A 16867-nucleotide genomic window follows, 5' to 3' on the forward strand; every position below is an offset into this window, starting at 1 on the left:
CAGCCCCCCTGTAGCTGCTTTCAGGAGCCAGGAAGGGCAAAGATCCAGTATACACATGGTGGACCTCACTTCTCCATAACAGTTAACAATTCTATGTAACAGAAAAAAGGTGTTTTTTTTTTAAATTCACAAGATATCAGTCACAAATATACTGACACAAATAATGTGCTATGGCATGGGACAATCAACAAATACCACATAAAGCTTGTCAAGTGTGACAAGCACATTTTTTTTATTCAAGTAGGAGAGTGGATTGGAATTTAAAAGACTGAAATGGGAGTGATAATTATCAATGAGTTATATAGGTTGGGGTGAAATATATTCCATTCTTATCAGGGAGAAGTTGGGTTGCATAAATCTGCAGTATGAATAAACATCAATCCTCAGCATATTAGAGACACATTGTTACTAGAAAGATAAATTGATGCTATTCTAACATTCACCTAAAGGGCAAAATATAAACATTATGTTATGACAAACTATAAGACTTGGAGATACTAAAATATCTATCACTCTTTGAAGCACCATAACTTACTACTGTTATTAAATAACAGCCTTTACAACCAGTCTGTATAAAAGTGCCTAGAAACAGCATAAAATACATTTATCACAATGCAAGATGAGTAAATATTGAATGAAAATGTCTGGAGGCCTGGAATATTTATAGTATGCTGTGTTCCCTGATAGCAGTGATAGGCATTTTTCTGTCTGCAGTAGGGAATATGTCCCAACCAAGACATTTTCTAGCTTACGTTCACTTGCTTTCATTCTTGCTTTTTCTTTTTGGGGTGTGGATTCATGCTTACCATAAGAAAATGATACTGTTGATTCTCCAAACAGTCCTGTGGGAGTGGTAGTATTCTTGAGAGCACAATCATTTCACGTGTTGTAGTTTGGCCACTACATACACTATGGTAAAGTGTGAGTTATATACGCTAACATGCTTCTTCTTCCTGCTCCCTTGATGGTATGTTTGCATGTCTCTGGAGTGAAATCATGTAGAGGCTTGGACCAAGAAGGACCAGATTCCACAGAGCTTTTTGTTAACATAAAGTTGTGTATGTGTGTGTACGTGCATGCATAGGAGAAGTTAAAACAAAAATAGTCTGAGGCATGCCTTTGGAAGTGCCTCCTCCTTGAGGCACACTGTTTCTGTCCTAGAAGGAGTAGGATTCTTTAGAAAAGTTGCAGTTAAGGGCTCATTAAATACAAACTAATTAATATTCATTTCTTGTCCTTATGCAGTTATACTCAGGGCGCTCTATGGATGTATCCACACTGCAGAACTAAAGAGTTTGGCACAATTTTAACTGCTATGACTCTGTCCTACAGAATCCTGGGATTTGTAGTTTGGTGAGGCAAGAGAGCTCTCTGACAGACCAGGCTGAGTATCTCACTAAACAACAAATCCCATGATTCCACAGGCTGGAGCCATGACAGTTAAAGTGGGGTCAAACTGCTTTATTTGTATTTGTAGTTACAGATACATAGATGCACTATTAAAATACTATAAAACAATTGTTCAGATTAAATCCAATAATTCTGCATGAGCTGTAGTGAAACAGCTCATAAACAATGGCAATGATCAGAGCTTGGCAAAACAGCAAACTATGGGTATCCTGAAGCCCAGGCTTAGCAATTCATTAGTTCTGATGAGAGAGTATAAGTATAAAGGAAAGAACAAAGCTTCAGTGGGGCTGCTGTGTATCCTGTTTACAATATGCACCTTATACAAGGCACCACAATTAGCCTTAGATACCTTGCCTGTGTTGTTTTTATACTGAAAAAAGGACTAACAAAGTTATTTTTTTGAAAATTAAGCCCATGTTTAATTCTTGCACTGAAATTGATTGAAGAGCAAGAAGTTTCACTTTGTCTAAATTGTGCTACTGATAATGGTGATGATAGCATGAATCCGCAAAGACCATTGGTGAACTTCACCTAGGTTACCATATGTCTTCCCATTCCCAGACATGTCCTCTTTTTCTTTCCATGCAGATTTTAAAATATTCAAACATTTAATACTTGAAATGTTTGCTGCTATTTTGCCTTTTCCCCACTAGTGCCAACTTCTTATTCCTACCTCTTTGGCTTAGTCGAGCGCTCCGCTAGGAGAAGGGATGGAGGCCAGCCCAGCAGCACATTCAGAGAAAGAGAGGCAGTGACTCAGGCGTGGGATGGATAAACGAGACAGACCCAGAGGGGGGGAGATGAGCTAGTAAAGTAAGGCAACTGAAGGAGTCTCCAGCTGTACAGGGGTGCTGGAACAGGGTGGCTTGGGGTAGCTGTTGGAAGATGTGGGAAAGGGGGAAAAGGAAAACAAAATTGTTGTTTAAATACAATGAAGGTCAGGAATATTAGAAATGATCACAGCTTATATAGTAGGAGTATTTAAAGTGAGAGTTCTCATAGTGGTTTGAAGCAGTCAGTGATTTCTAGTTACCATCTTACAAGGCTACACATGGCCAATGGGCCACCCTCCATTAAGACCCAGTCCCCCAAAATTGGGACTTTCTTCACCTTTCCACTGCTACAGTGTGTGATGCAAAATTCAGAGCAAATGTATTCTCCCATTTGTTTTGGACTTCAAATCCCAGAAGGCTCAGCCAACTTGGTCAACAGTCAGGAATTATGGGAGCTGAAGTTGAAAACATCTGGAGGACCAAAGATTGGGTTTGAAGCAGTTAGTCATTTCTAGTTACCATCTCACTTGATTTTAGCTGTTTCAGGTTATATGGTAACCCCAACTTGCTAATACTATTTATTACCAATACTATTTATTACCAATAGTATTTATTTGGCAAATCAAAACATTTAATTGGAATTTGCTTTTGTTTTCAAATCTTAGGTTCCTAAACCTGTGGACTATTCATCCCAACCGTGGTGAGTAGCTCCAGCCTTCATGTATTATTGTAGTTTTGATTAGACTGATTGATTTCCAGTCTTCAGCAGTAGGCATTTTGTTGTAATAATGGAATATATACACTGCCTAACAGCTGTGTATAAGTGCATCATGCCATACACTTAGACAGCCCCCCAGATTTATGTATACAAAGATGCTATTCTTGTAGATTAGTGAGAGTATGTAGTAAGATACAGCTAAAGTTTTGATGCTTAAAAACCAAATATAAGAGAGATGTAGGCGCGTTACAGACCGCCTCTTTGGGGCAGCCTGTAGGCGCTCCTCTCCCCACCGGATCGGAGCCTCAGCTGCCAGAACGGCAGCTTCTGGGGCCCCGATCAGCTGCTTTCCAGGCTGTGGGGAAGTGGCAAAAGGCCGCTTCCCCGCAGCCTGGAAAGGGGTGTCCTTGGGGCTTCATGCCCCAAGGACACCTGGTGACGGCGGGGAGGAGGAGAAAGGGGCCGCTCAGCCCCTTTCTCCCTTGCATCGCTGGCGCAGTCGTCTGAAGGCTGTGCCAGCAATGCAAATTGTGGAAGGAGCTCCTTTTCGGAGCTCCTTCATGCGCCGTGAAAAGGGCGCTCTAGGCGCCCTCATGCGGCGCAAAGACGTCACATCCACGCCGCCCTGTTTGGAGGCACCGCGTTCATGACGTCATAATGGCGGCCCCCGTGTGGAATGGGCACCGCCATTTTGGATGTGCCGAGTGCGTATTAGAGTTTTCTAACCCTAGTATGCGCTCCTCGCGTACTAGGATGCCCATCTGTAACAGCCCGTAGACAGCCCTTCAGTGCTCACACTTTCCCATTGCATCAGGTCTATAACCTCTAGCCACTTCCTTGCTTTGAGAACTCCAGAATGACCCTGTCTGGTAGGTTCCCTTAATCTCAGTTTATGGGTGAAAGAAGGGGATAATTCTGTCCCTGCTTAAATGCATGTGGAAATTAAGAAATCATGCTTCTGCATATCTCCTTCAACTCCTTCTTTTTCAGAGGGAAGGGCTGTGGCTCAGCAGCAGAGCACAAGGTTTTCATGCAGAAGGCCCTGGGCAAAGCCTGAAAAGTTACTTTTTAAACATAGCATTCTCATAACTAATTACCTTGTTTGAAAACTAATCTATTCTCTTGTTGAAATATTGAAAATACATTATTTGTTGCACTGCTGATCACTTTTCAAACAACACTGTACAAATGCTATGGGAACGGCAAAACACCAGGAAAATTCTTATCAAAATACTCTGAAAAATACCTTAATATGCTCTTTCAAAATAAATTTGGAAAGCCACTAAAAATTTAACTTCTTATACCAGTAAAGAAACTTGGTTCCTAATTACTATGTTACTTTTGGAATGTACCTTTTATATTACATTACTTCATAACATAAAAATGTGCTTTGTGGATTTTTTAAAAAAAGTAACTCCCACCCCCCCCCAATATTCAAAAATGGCAACATTATAGGAGTGTCTTGTAAATGTTACTCATACCCCCCCCCCAGTCTTAATGGCGTCACCAGACATTCCTATGATCTCATTACCCCACAAAATTATTTGTTAGTTTCAAACTTTGGTTGTGGGTTGATTCACCTGAGAGCTTTTTAAGCTCATGCCCTTAGGGTCCACTTTGAAGGACAGTGTTGTTAATGAGAGGCTCACTTTGTTGCAGGTATGCAGGAACAATGGAAAGGTTGCAAGCTGAGACTGAACTTATTAACCGGGTAAATAGCACTTATTTAGTGCGTTGTAGGACGAAAGAATCAGGAGAATATGCCATTAGCATTAAGTAAGTAGAGAATTTCCCCCCCGGAAATACATTTCTTCATATCATTATTACTGCAATTGATGTGTAAATGTTGATAGCCCCTACGATCAATTCTGACTGTCAGTTTCACTTATCTAGATTTCACCCACATTTCCATAAAGTATATATCCATTTGCAAAATGTTTATGAATACATAAAAGTTTTAAAATCTATGGTCGTTGGATATGGCAAATTGTTCAGTAAGAGATAGGCATGAGTAGGGTTGAAGGGGCAATTTTGGCAGTTCCTGATTCTGTGTGGGCTACACTGCTGGAATTTGGGGAGGGGGCAGGACTGAATTTTGATTATTTCTAGTTACCATCCCACTTGATTTTAGCTGTGTCAGGGTAGACATTCAGGCAAAACTGTACTCCCTAGAGGCAATTTTGGTTAAAATAAAAACCCCTCGATAGCTGATTTTTTAAAAAGTGGACATTTAAGGCAGTTTGAAGGACTAAGGGCCCCAAGGGCTACACATGGCCAGTGGGCTACCCTTCATTAAGATCCAGTCACCCAAAACTGGGACTTTCTTTGCCTTTCCACTGCTACAGAGTGTAATGCAAAATTCAGAGCAAATGTGTTCCTCCATTTTGGACTTCAATTCCTAGAAGGCTCAGCCAACTTGGCCAACAGTCAGGAATTATGGGAGTTGAAGAACCAAAGATTGGGACTCATCTGCAGGACCAAAGATTGGGGCCAAAGATTTAGAGACTTAGAATGACCTGGAAGAAGGAAGGATGGCCACTAATTCTGGGGGGAAAGACTGTTCTTTCCATGTGTGTTCCCTCTCCCATCCCATTTTAGGGGTGGACAGCACGGGGTGCATGCAGCCTCCCTTGAGAGCATGACATGATGGCACTGGGGGCAGGGAGGTCTGACTGAGTGGCACCTCTCTTCTGGGGTGTCACCCAGTGTGGGCTGTACCACCGCACCCCCTAGTGGCACCACTGCTTACTGGGTGTAAAGAGATGCTGCTTTGGCACAGTAGCTTTTGAATCCAACTAACCCAGAGATCTACATATGCAGTGGGATGCTACCCATTGTTGAAGTCAATCACACTCGTTTTCAGGCATCCATGTTTCTGCAAGTCATCACTTCACTGGGGAAGCTGCACTAATGGCTAGTTTTACTTGGGGCACAAATAACATTATGCTAGTAAGCATGAAGTAATTTAATGGTCCACTTGCATGTTATCTAGAATATGTTTAGAACTAGTCTGAGTGCCAACTGAAGTCAGACAACAGACTATGTTCCCTTCCCTTAAATTGCATGTGAATGGAAAGAAAGGTAAAGAATATTATTATTTTTAAAATGTGAACCTGTTTTGTCAATGTGAACTTGAATACAGTCATTATTATGGGATCCCATAATTACAACTTGCTGGGAGGGCTTTTCTAAAATCTAAATTAAGACTGTTTGCAGCTAGACCTGAATAAATGTGTTTTGTTAATTAAGTGTCAACAGTATACTGGCAAGGATCTGTATTTTGTCTTAAGAATTTATTCATCCAGTGGTGGGGCATGCCCTCAAGTAATTATTGATCTTTGCTGATTAAAAACACATTTATATTCATAAGTTATTTGTTGCCCATAGGTACAATAATGAAGTGAAGCACATCAGGATTTTCACAAGAGAATGTTTTTTTCACATTGCGGAAAATAGGAAATTTAGAAGTTTAATGGTAAGCATGTATTTATTTTTTCTCCTCCCCTCACTCCTAATATCTCATTTAACTTGATCTAATTTAATCTCACGTCATAGAAGGTTCATTGGATTCATTGGTTCTGTCGGAAAAAATATCATAGTAAATGTATTCTAGATTTCTTATCAGTGTTATATATAAGAACATAATAAGAGTGATTTCAGAGTAGTCCAAATATCTGGCTAAACCATATATCTGGCTAAACCATAATTCTGTTTATTCAGGGGAAATCCAGGCCATGAATGGCCAGTGGAACACAGGTGGTGGTACATCTAAAGATTGGGGAAGTTACTATCTGGGGGACAACTGAAAGAATTTCTCTTGATACTAGATGTACAGAACAAAGAGGGGAAGGATGAACAATTGCCAAAGTTTCCTGTTTGCCATGCAAGTTATTGTCTCTGAAGTGGTCCTGAGCCATAATGATAATTCAGAAGTTGGCCTTTAGTCTAGTCTAGATAGACAGTTCTTCTGTTTTATAAATAACAACATTTGGATTGAAGTTTAGGCTCCTTAATTTATTTTGGTTTTATAAACTTTAATAAGGTTGGGTAGAATACTAGATGAGTTTTTGATGAGATAGAACGTTACAGTAAATAAACAATCGGCCTGTATTTTCATTTTAAAAAGCAATATGCAGTGGCTTGAAAGAGCAGAATAATTAGATGTTATGCTTTTACTTTGATCTTTGTACCTATTCCTTAACTCTTAGTATGTGGTGACTCCTTAAGGATTTGTTTAGAGTTATACAATCAAGATTCAGAGAAAATAGACCGCATGCTCTATTTCCTTGTAAAAGCAATTTCATGGTTTTATGAAATCTGTATTTTGCATCCTTTTCTGCCCCTTTATTTCTGTGGCTTCAATACTAACCATGCTGCCATATGCACAACCATATTCCGGAATGTCTGTTTTGTTGTGCCAGAAGGTGTTTATCTCCAAAACACCATTTCATATATAAAGGAATGAAGGATTGAAGTAAGTTTCCAAGAATAAAGTTGTCGCATAGTTAATTTTTATGTAAGCTGCTGCTCTCTTGATTCCGTTGCCATTTTGCTGTGTTTTATGTTGTAGAGTCAGAGTATTTGATTTCTTTTCTAATTCAGAGAGAGAGAATTCCAAACCAAGTATCATTCTTAGCCAGTGATCCAGAAAGGCAGTTGCCAAGGCTGCTGTGATGACTGCCTCTCCAAATTTGGGGCAAGGTCCATTTTGTCCTTTCTAATTCAACTTGAATATCATGACTTGACAACCTGGATAGGATTTAGAGTTTATTTGGGTTGATAATCTATTTGTTGTTTGTTGATCTGTGTCTTCAGGCCATTTCTTACTTACGGTGGGTCTATCACAGGATTTTCTTGACAGGATTTGTCCAAGGGTTTTTCCTTGCTTTTCCAGGATCATCCAGTGGATTTCCATGGCTGAGCAGGGATTCAAACCCAGGTCTCCTAGTGTCCTAATCCAACACTCAAACCTCTACACCATGCTGCCTCTTAATGATCCATACATATATCCAAATTCTAGAAAGCTGAAGTCGAAGGCAGGATAAGGGTGGGACTATTTATCTTATGCTTGCTCATTGGAATTTGTAAAGATCCCTAAGTTTAAAAACACAGGACAGAACATGCAGAGTTGAATTTGGCTTTTCCTTCTTTTTTAATATGCACATTATAGCAAATAATTAAGAGTTCTGACATTTTAAATTCTTAGCAGAACTTTGAGAGGCTGAACGTCAAAATCAAAAGGAAGGAGTAAGTGAAGAAAAGGACCATACATGGCAAGGCTGTTTGTTTTTCTCCCTCCCTTTGATTGACTTCCAAGTACTTTACAGTTTTAGAGGACCTATTCCGAAATTATAACAATTGTTTGGGAGGTTATTTCTCATCATTTGAAGATATTGTAGTGGGTACAATGGTGGTTGTTAAGCAGAAGCTCAATGTGTTTTGCAGCCCGATCCGCTGCATCTTTACTTATGTATAAGATCTTAGGCAAATAAAAGAACTTATAAATGTGTAAATTTGATCTCTTTCCCAGAGCAGTTATAGCACCACGTTAATTAGCATGGTTGGATTTATGATTGAATTTGTGGTTTTGAATTGACTGAATGGTTTAATTTGTGATTTGGTGACAAAGTAGAGTTCTCCGGCAGAGATTTCTAAGTATCTCATGGAATTACAGATCTCACAATTCCATAGAACAGGTCTTTGGTAAAGGGGCATCAAAGTTCTTTGAGTTTGGAGGCCTTTTTGAAAAATCTTACATGTTAAACATCTGCTGTTATTCTGAACCTTGAATATGAAATAAACCTCACGATACAGAAAATGATAGCATCTCAAACCATGCCCACTAAAACTAACATCAGCAGTGGTTTGTACAATTACTGATTCACTAGCACAATTCCTCTTTAATTCTTGCTAATCCAACATTTCTTTAATCCCTGATTCAAATCTAACATTAAATAAGGATATAAAATCTTAATTCTATTTACTCACCATGAACATTAAATTCACATTTTAATCCAGTAGATTCTCAGTTTATACCTGCTAAATAATTATAAAGCTTATTTTTTTAATTTATCCTTTATACAAATTGTAATGCAAAAAAGGAGCTCAGACAACATATTTCTGTCAGCCACATATTATATGTTAAAGAGCTGCATGTTGCTTGCAAGTCACAGTTTGGCCACTTCTGACCTTGACTGTGGACTCAGCTGCTCAAGAGGTGGAATTCACTGCTGCAAGATGCATTGGTAGCTTGTTTCTTTGGTGGATTAAAATGTGGAGCCATTAAATTCAGGTTAAGTTAGGACCATGAAAGGTTTCTAGGCAGGATTATTGTGTATTACCCCTAGCAGCCGAAGCACTAAAAGTATCTGGAAGATGGCAACTGTAGCATCACCAATATCCTGTGGATATGGGATGTAAATTCACCATTGTGGGAACATTATGAGGGACTAGATCTGTATTTGACCTGATATAGCAAGGTTTTTCTTGCGCCCTGACAGTCTTAATATTTGTATTGGGTAGTTACTGGGTTTTCATTTTTCCCTTCCCCCAAGTTGATCAGGGTGCTTTGCAAGGTCTTTTCTACTATCCTGAGACAACTTTGTGAGTTTTAAGATCACTTAGACTTATAAATATAGCTGTTTAATACCACTGTCACTGCCAGACTCAGTTCTATAGAATTCTTGAATTTGTAGTTCTGTGAGATATTTAACCTTCCCTGTCAAAGAGTCCTGGTGTCTCACCAAACTACAAATCCCAGAATTCCATAGCATTGAGCCACAGAAGTTAAAGTGGTATTAAATCACAATTTTTCTGCAATGTGCTGACTCTCAAATGACTCTCAAAAGAAATTTGGGGCTCTGTACTCAGAAATGTGTTGCTTTCATTGCTTGGAGAATGCACAGGTGTGCTCTTGGAAGTCACAACTTGTCTGCTTTTGCATGAGAATGTAATGTTGGTAAATGATAAGAAACATATCTGTCATGGGGAGAAGACATGGACTATGATTAACTCTTTTTGATTGATGCCCTGAGTGCACCGATTCTCTGACAGCCATTTTCTGACACTTTGGTTATGTCATCACATTTTATTTTACATCCATCTTCTGACATACTGTAGATGTGGCTCTATAAAGTAAATGGTTACATCTTTCAAAGATCGCAGGAGAGGCTGCTATGACCTGCTCCTAGTGCCATCTGATTAAATACAAAGAGCTTCTTATCTCTCCTTGTCCAGTTGGAGAGCCAGCCACTGTTGTGGGCAAAGACTTGCTGTTATCTCTTGCTTCTGTACTTAGAAATAATCTTGTAAGCAAAATAGGGAACTAGAGAGAGGAAATAGTGGCCGGTTGTCAGGTATCTGTCCTGTTCTTCAAGGGGCATATGAAAAATATAAATTGCATCACTGGAAGAAACAAATAATTGTTTAAAATGGGAATTTAAACTTCTTTTGTCACAGAAACTTGCTGCTTGGGTTTGTAAATCAGGAATTGATAGCAGGTATCATGAACATACAGATACCTACACCAGTGTGAACTTCGGCATTCTTTGCCATCAATATGAAAGATGCAATGGCATATTTTGTAAATTAAAGTAATTAATGTAAAACATGAATAATGTTGTGATAGTTTCAATATTTGAAGCAGCAGCAGCAACAACAAAGTGTAGTACCAAAAGTTCTGTCAGATTAATAGAGTTTTTATAGATCATATACTCACTTATAATTGCACATCAACATTTTAGAACTATACAGAGAGTTGTGAACAAGCCAAAAGTTAACATTTTTAAATGGACTCCAGCAAGTTTGTTAATCTTGCATTTGATTTTCTGTTCAGTGGTACCTAAGTGTTTAGATTTGACTGGATTGTAGCCATAGTTCAGAAATGTCTGGGTCATGTTTATGATTGAGGCTTGGAGCAATTTTGGTTTCAAATAATTTGTAATGGGAACATAAAAACAACAGTTTTGTGCCACCTTAAAGATAAACAACTTTATTGTGGTGTAAGCTTTCATGGAATACAGTCCATTTCATCAAATGCATAAATTATATCCTCAGTTGGAAAATGTATTTAAGCATTTTTGCAGGGTAGAGAGGAGGTAAACAGTGAAATCAGAAGAAAGTGAAATGCAAAAAACAGAGATAATGATTAATTACCTTAATGCTGGCCATTCTCAAAGCAGTTGTTTTGGATTTTCTGTGACAGGTTAACAGGGTTACTCCTCAGCATAATGTGAATTTATAAAGTGATAACTGTCAACAAAAAGAAAGATAATGCTTTAAGATATTAGCATATGAGAAGTTCAAAGATGACTAAAAGGTTTTGAAAGCTTAATTTGGAATTGGCTCATTACTTTTGGATTTCCTTGGAGAGGAATATTAGGGCTCAAAAACTTCCACCTGCTTTCCTTGTACATGCAGTCTGCATGCATGATATTACCTTGAAGAATCACACTCAAACAACAGCAGTGAGGGGCAGGAGAAGGATTTCAATCAGGATGGAGAACAATAACTAAGGATGGATGAAAGAGTCTATTTCCACGTCCGTTTTGCATGTGTTTGTTCATAAGTCTGTTCCGTTTCTGCCTTAATGTTTGATTTTAAATCCACATGATAATTTGCATTTAAATAAGTATTTCAGTGCCTATTTCCTCTCAAAATATTTATTTCTAAACATATTTTCATTTCGAAAGAGATTTTAAATGCATTTCAGACTGATAGTGGTGTGGGAAGATTCTCCGTGAAAACCACTGGATAACTAAGTTTTAATCCACCTATTAATTTGGGAGGTGCTGATCTGGTCACTTGTACTAGAATTCACAAAGATAAATTTTGCAGGCATATCTGACAGCAAAAACACAAAACACTTGAAAGAAACAATAAAAGGAATCGACATAAGTAGATGCCTGATGGAAGGATGCTTGCTCTGGTGATGTGATCATATAAACCTATTTTTCAGCTCAAACTTACTTGTGTCCCAGTGCTGAGACTGATGTGGTCATCTTGAGGTTGTTGGATCGCAATCCCAGCAGTCCCAACCAAGCTAGGGAATGCTAGAAATAACATTTGGAGGGGGCCGGGGTTACTTTGTCCATCTAAGAATATAACATTAGACAATTTTTTCCACTTGCACTGTAAAGAAACTGACTAGGGACACCAGATTTGCGATCTGAGAAACTTCATTAGGTATTCCAGCTATGAGGAAAATGGAGCTTGCTATTTCTCTGCAAGCGAACATTCAAATCAGGATAAATTTATGTATCTGCTTCAGCAAATGCATACATCAATGTAATTTCTCCATTTAACATCTTGTTCTCAGTGTAGTTGCTACTGTTTCCATGTATGCTGGTATAGGTACATATAAGATGAGGCTCACAGTCATTTTGGCTGGGGTGTATATCTTTGTTCCATATCAGTTTACTAGAGGGGAAAAACTACACCACAAGCAACATTTAGGGTCCAGGTCCAATCCCCAAGAATCCTGACCTTTAGAGAAAAAAAAAACTTTTCCAAAGTTGTTGAAAAGGCTCTCATGGTGTCACTTCTGTTTTTGAGAAAATCACCCATCCAGGCCTAAAATAGCTTAGGGAAGAAATCATGGTGATTTTGTTCATTGTGATCCCTAGAGGGTGTGATGAACTTTTTCAAGTTAAAAATACTGGGGCAATTCTTGGAAGTTTCAGAAGAGGCATCCCATCTTCTTGAATTTCCCCACCAAGCTTGAAAACAAGTAATCTCACTGAGGAAAGAGTGGACAAGTTAAGGTCCAAAGGCTTACATTTCTTACAGGCTGCATCTGCACTGCAGAAATAATGCAGTTTGACACCACTTTGTCTTGGTTCCTTCCTGTGTTGGGGCACCAGAGCTCTCTTAACAGAGAAGGCTAGATATCTCACAAAACTACCAATCCCAGGATTCCGTAGCACTGAGCCATTGCAGTCAAATCGGTGACAAACTGCATGATTTCTGCACTACAGATGTAGCCACAGATACCAGATGAAGTAATAAATTTGTGACTGGACCGATGCCTCTGTGAAGGGGAGATTCACATGATTAAATACTTCCCTGTACACAGATGAAGAATATTTTAGCCTTGTCTCCAGCATGATCGTTGTTTATATTCAGGATAATATTTTCTTTTCCCATGAGAAAAATGATCCAGAGGAAACCTGGATAGTACAGCTTAGAAAAACTTGAACTTCTCTTTGTGAGAGCTAAGTCAGTCTCACATGTGCAGATATCCTTAAGACTTAATTTGTGAATGTATGAATATACAGTGCCACCTGTGTGTAACTCAAACACGCATTCTTTATGCTGATGATCTTATTCTCTTGTGGTGTGAAATAATTTATTTAATCATGTAACTGTCCTAACATATCTTTTCAGTAACAATCAAAAGAAATGCCACTCTTGTTTCAGTAGTATGTTGTCATATCCAGTGGAATGAATGTATATTTAAAAAAGCTTCCTTCAACTTCTGTGACCAAACATTGGAAGAAAAAAGTACACATTAAGTTTATAATCTGTTTCTGTATCTTCTCTACAAGGAACTTGTGGAGTATTATAAGCATCATTCCCTCAAAGAAGGCTTCAGAAGTTTGGATACAACTCTCCAGTACCCATACAAGGAATGTGAAAATTTGTTGGACCAAAGGAGTAACAGAGCAAGTAGCAATTGTGAGTATTACCATTTACCGTCATTCTCATAACAAAAGAACAGCAGTAGGTTAAAAACATCTTCCATTTTGCATTTTTAACATATAACCAATTAATATGATAATGCATTTGCTAGATTTTTTTTCTACAGCTAAGCAAAATCAAGATCTGCTGACAGGTTTATGAACAGGTCTAGTTAGATTTCCTGACTGCCTGTCCTTAAATCAAATTGTCGCTCAAACATCTATTAAAAATGTAAGTGAGCAATTGATTTGTAAACAGACATTTTGCATTGGCTGTGCTGTTTTCAGCTACATGAATTAATAAACATGTAATTCTAATCTTGCATTTGGCACTTAAATGAATTCTTTGTATGATTTAAAACCATAGATAGCAAAGTGGAATTGCTGTGAAGAAATTTAGGTTCATAGTAATTCCCTTTATAAAGCTGCTTGTTTCTAAGCAGAGCTTCTTTTGTGGGTGCAACAAGTGTATTAAGCAGAAGATTTTGGTAGGGAGATTGAATCAACACCAAAGATGTCAAAAGAAATTCAGCTAGAGAGGTCTTGTTCTGAAGGAGAGAGGAGGCAGAGGTGCAACCAACATATCAATAAACAGAAAACAAGCTGGAGAAAGATTCTCTCCAAATCATGCTTTAGGCGTTCAGAATCCCAGTCTCCAGTATATTTTTAAATGTGTTGTGGATATTTAGTCTGAGTATGATTAATTTGGATGGATCCAAAAACACACATGCCAACCCTTTCTTGCACTTTTGAAATGATTAATAAACTGTCATCTTTTTAATTTGGTGGTGAATATGTAGGGATAATAGAGCTAAATCTAACTTTGCACTAGTGATTGCAGTGGAACTACCATCCTCTCTCCCCTGCAGACATCTATATCACCTGAAAACTGTAATCACTAGCAGAAACAGAGGGTGGAGGTTCCAGTTACTCATGGCTCAGTGTTGATTGACCCATCACATTTCTCTAATTTTAGTGCTTCACCACTTCAGTTATTCTTATTTCCCAGAGACATTTGTTTCTCACTTAGAAAGACTCATCTGTGGGAGAATGTTTAGGATGCTCTTACCTGTGAAGCTCAAACCAGCCTACTCTTTCATCACTGAGATGTGAATGTAACATTTGTGTTGCCCAGAACATCTGTTTGCATTATGTTTCAGAATTCTCCTCCACATTATCAGGAATCATCAGATGGCATAAATAGCAAGAGAAACTCAGATCTGAAGCCTCACACATGAAAACACTCATAGAGTGTGCTTGTGTACAGAAGTGAGAAATCCCACTGAGTTAATGCCTAATAAACCTTAATTTTTTAATTTAAAAATCCTTTCCTATCTTGTTCTTCATCCCTTTTGTTACCTTTTTTGCCACCTTTACTGCTTTGCTGTGGACTTAGCTGAGTTTTTGTGCTCCCATTCCTCTGATGCTTCTGCTTTCAGTGTCCCTGCATTTCTCTTTCCATGCTCTTCTTTCTCAGCTTACAGTTTCCCCTTTCTTTCTCTTGTGTCACTTTGTCTCACTTTTCATAGGTAAATTACACAGCTTCCTTTGATTGCCTGGCATTTTATTTTTATTCTAATAATTCTTAGGTAGAAGCAGGCACAACTATCATCCACACATCTATCTTGGAGCAGTAAATACACCTAATGCTACTCATTTTGTTTTATGGCTTTGCAGAGGCACTGTAAACAAATATGTGCATTGATGCAGCAAGCTCCTGGCTGTTAAATAGTTTGGCTGCAGACACTGAAACACCAATCAGGACTTTCCTCTCTTCTTTCTCTCCCCACTTCCAACAACAACATTATAAACTACAGTGTTATGGGAAATAGGAAAGAATTACTTTTTAAAAGCTCTGCTCATTTATTTACTTCTCTCCACATTTTGAATGGAATTAATGCCCAGTTTTGATTACATGCTATCTGTAGTCCATCATGTTAGATAGTGGGTTGCTCCTGTCTTTGCACTTTATTGTAATAATGAATAATCTGCCCCTGTTTTGAAAGGTTCCAGCATTGTGCCATGTAAGACTCTGTTTGAAAGGAATTTCTAAAAGCCACAAAGCCGTTATTTACCACTTGTCCTGATATTCATATGGTTATTTAAACCCTTACTAACCAGGAAAGTCTCCCCCCCCCCTTTTTTTTTTTTTCTTTAGAGAAGTCCTGTTGACTTGTCTTTGTAATAACCTGATTTACCCATTTCTGATAATTTTTCTAAAGTTAAAGAAAATATGATCCAGAGGAGATTTTAAGAAATTAAAGAAATGCATTTTGGGGTAAAATGATTTATAAATCGCAACTGTGATTATTAATGGCTGGATTCTTCTACAGTCTTAGAGACTGTGCAAGAAAGCAGAACAATTCTGTCATGTTCTCTGGCTTGTTTGCCTAAGGAAAGATTCAGCATGTTCTTTCACAACCTGTATACAAGATCTGTCTTCTTGGCTTTGCTTCACTTGCCAGATTTATCTGTTGAAATCTATAGCTAAAGAGGGGCTTGAATTTATCTTCCTGGAACCACCATTTTTTTGTTTCTTCATCTTCAATTTCTAAACAAAGGGTTTTAAAAAAGAGAGGAGAAGGCAGATTAAGTTGTTTGTGTTTCTTTTACTTCACATGAGCAGGTGGGAGTTGACCAAGTGTTCACTTGAGAACCACAGTCTCAACCCAAAACAATTTTGTGCCATAGATGTTCAAAGAAAAAATGATCTTCTTGGTCTTCCTTCCTCAGCTAAAATAAGGCTAATGGGTCTAATGCCATTGGAGCAGTGAATTAATTCTGAGCCTATTTCAGAGACACGGCTCAGCACTTCTGATAGTATTTTAAAAATTAATACTAGCACTCAGGTCCACTGCCCCATTGATATCAGACCTACTAGTCTTCCTTGTTCAGGCATTGGAAAAGGAGTGGAAATAGTACTGAATTGGATGGGATGGTTCTCAGTTCTTGGTCACGTCTTTTCAAAACATTCTTGAGGCCATAACTTTCTTAATTTCCTTGCTATGACCATTAGGAATCAAAGGAATAGCAAACTGAACTTTAGTGCAGCCTGTGATGGTTACACATGCATCAGCACATGTGTATAGCTGCCAGAGTAAAGTCAGTGTTGCATTACACTCTACCAAACCTCCTGCTGATTTGGGATTGAGATTCAAAGTTTGTCCTGCATTCTGCTGTAGTAGAAGCACCAGGAAAGTTAAGTGGTGAAGTAGTGAGTCTCTACTCTTGCTTCCCATTTAATAATAATAATAATAATAATAATAATAATAATAATAATAATAATAATA

At 38.3% G+C, this 16867-nt stretch overlaps 1 protein-coding gene across 2 annotated transcripts in view; it reads left to right on the forward strand.

Moving 5' to 3' along the window:
- LOC121928214 (guanine nucleotide exchange factor VAV3-like) overlaps window positions 1-16867 on the forward strand; it is a 64437-nt gene that overhangs the window by 32656 nt on the left and 14914 nt on the right. For both annotated transcript variants that reach the window (XM_042462621.1, XM_042462620.1), the window contains 4 exons: window positions 2849-2883; window positions 4561-4677; window positions 6289-6376; window positions 13446-13575. In XM_042462621.1, the coding sequence (XP_042318555.1) occupies window positions 2849-2883; window positions 4561-4677; window positions 6289-6376; window positions 13446-13575 (370 nt within the window). The remainder of the gene's footprint in view (window positions 1-2848; window positions 2884-4560; window positions 4678-6288; window positions 6377-13445; window positions 13576-16867) is intronic.

This window comes from Sceloporus undulatus, chromosome 4 (genome assembly GCF_019175285.1).
Source record: "Sceloporus undulatus isolate JIND9_A2432 ecotype Alabama chromosome 4, SceUnd_v1.1, whole genome shotgun sequence".
NCBI classification, from domain to species: Eukaryota; Metazoa; Chordata; class Lepidosauria; order Squamata; family Phrynosomatidae; genus Sceloporus; species Sceloporus undulatus.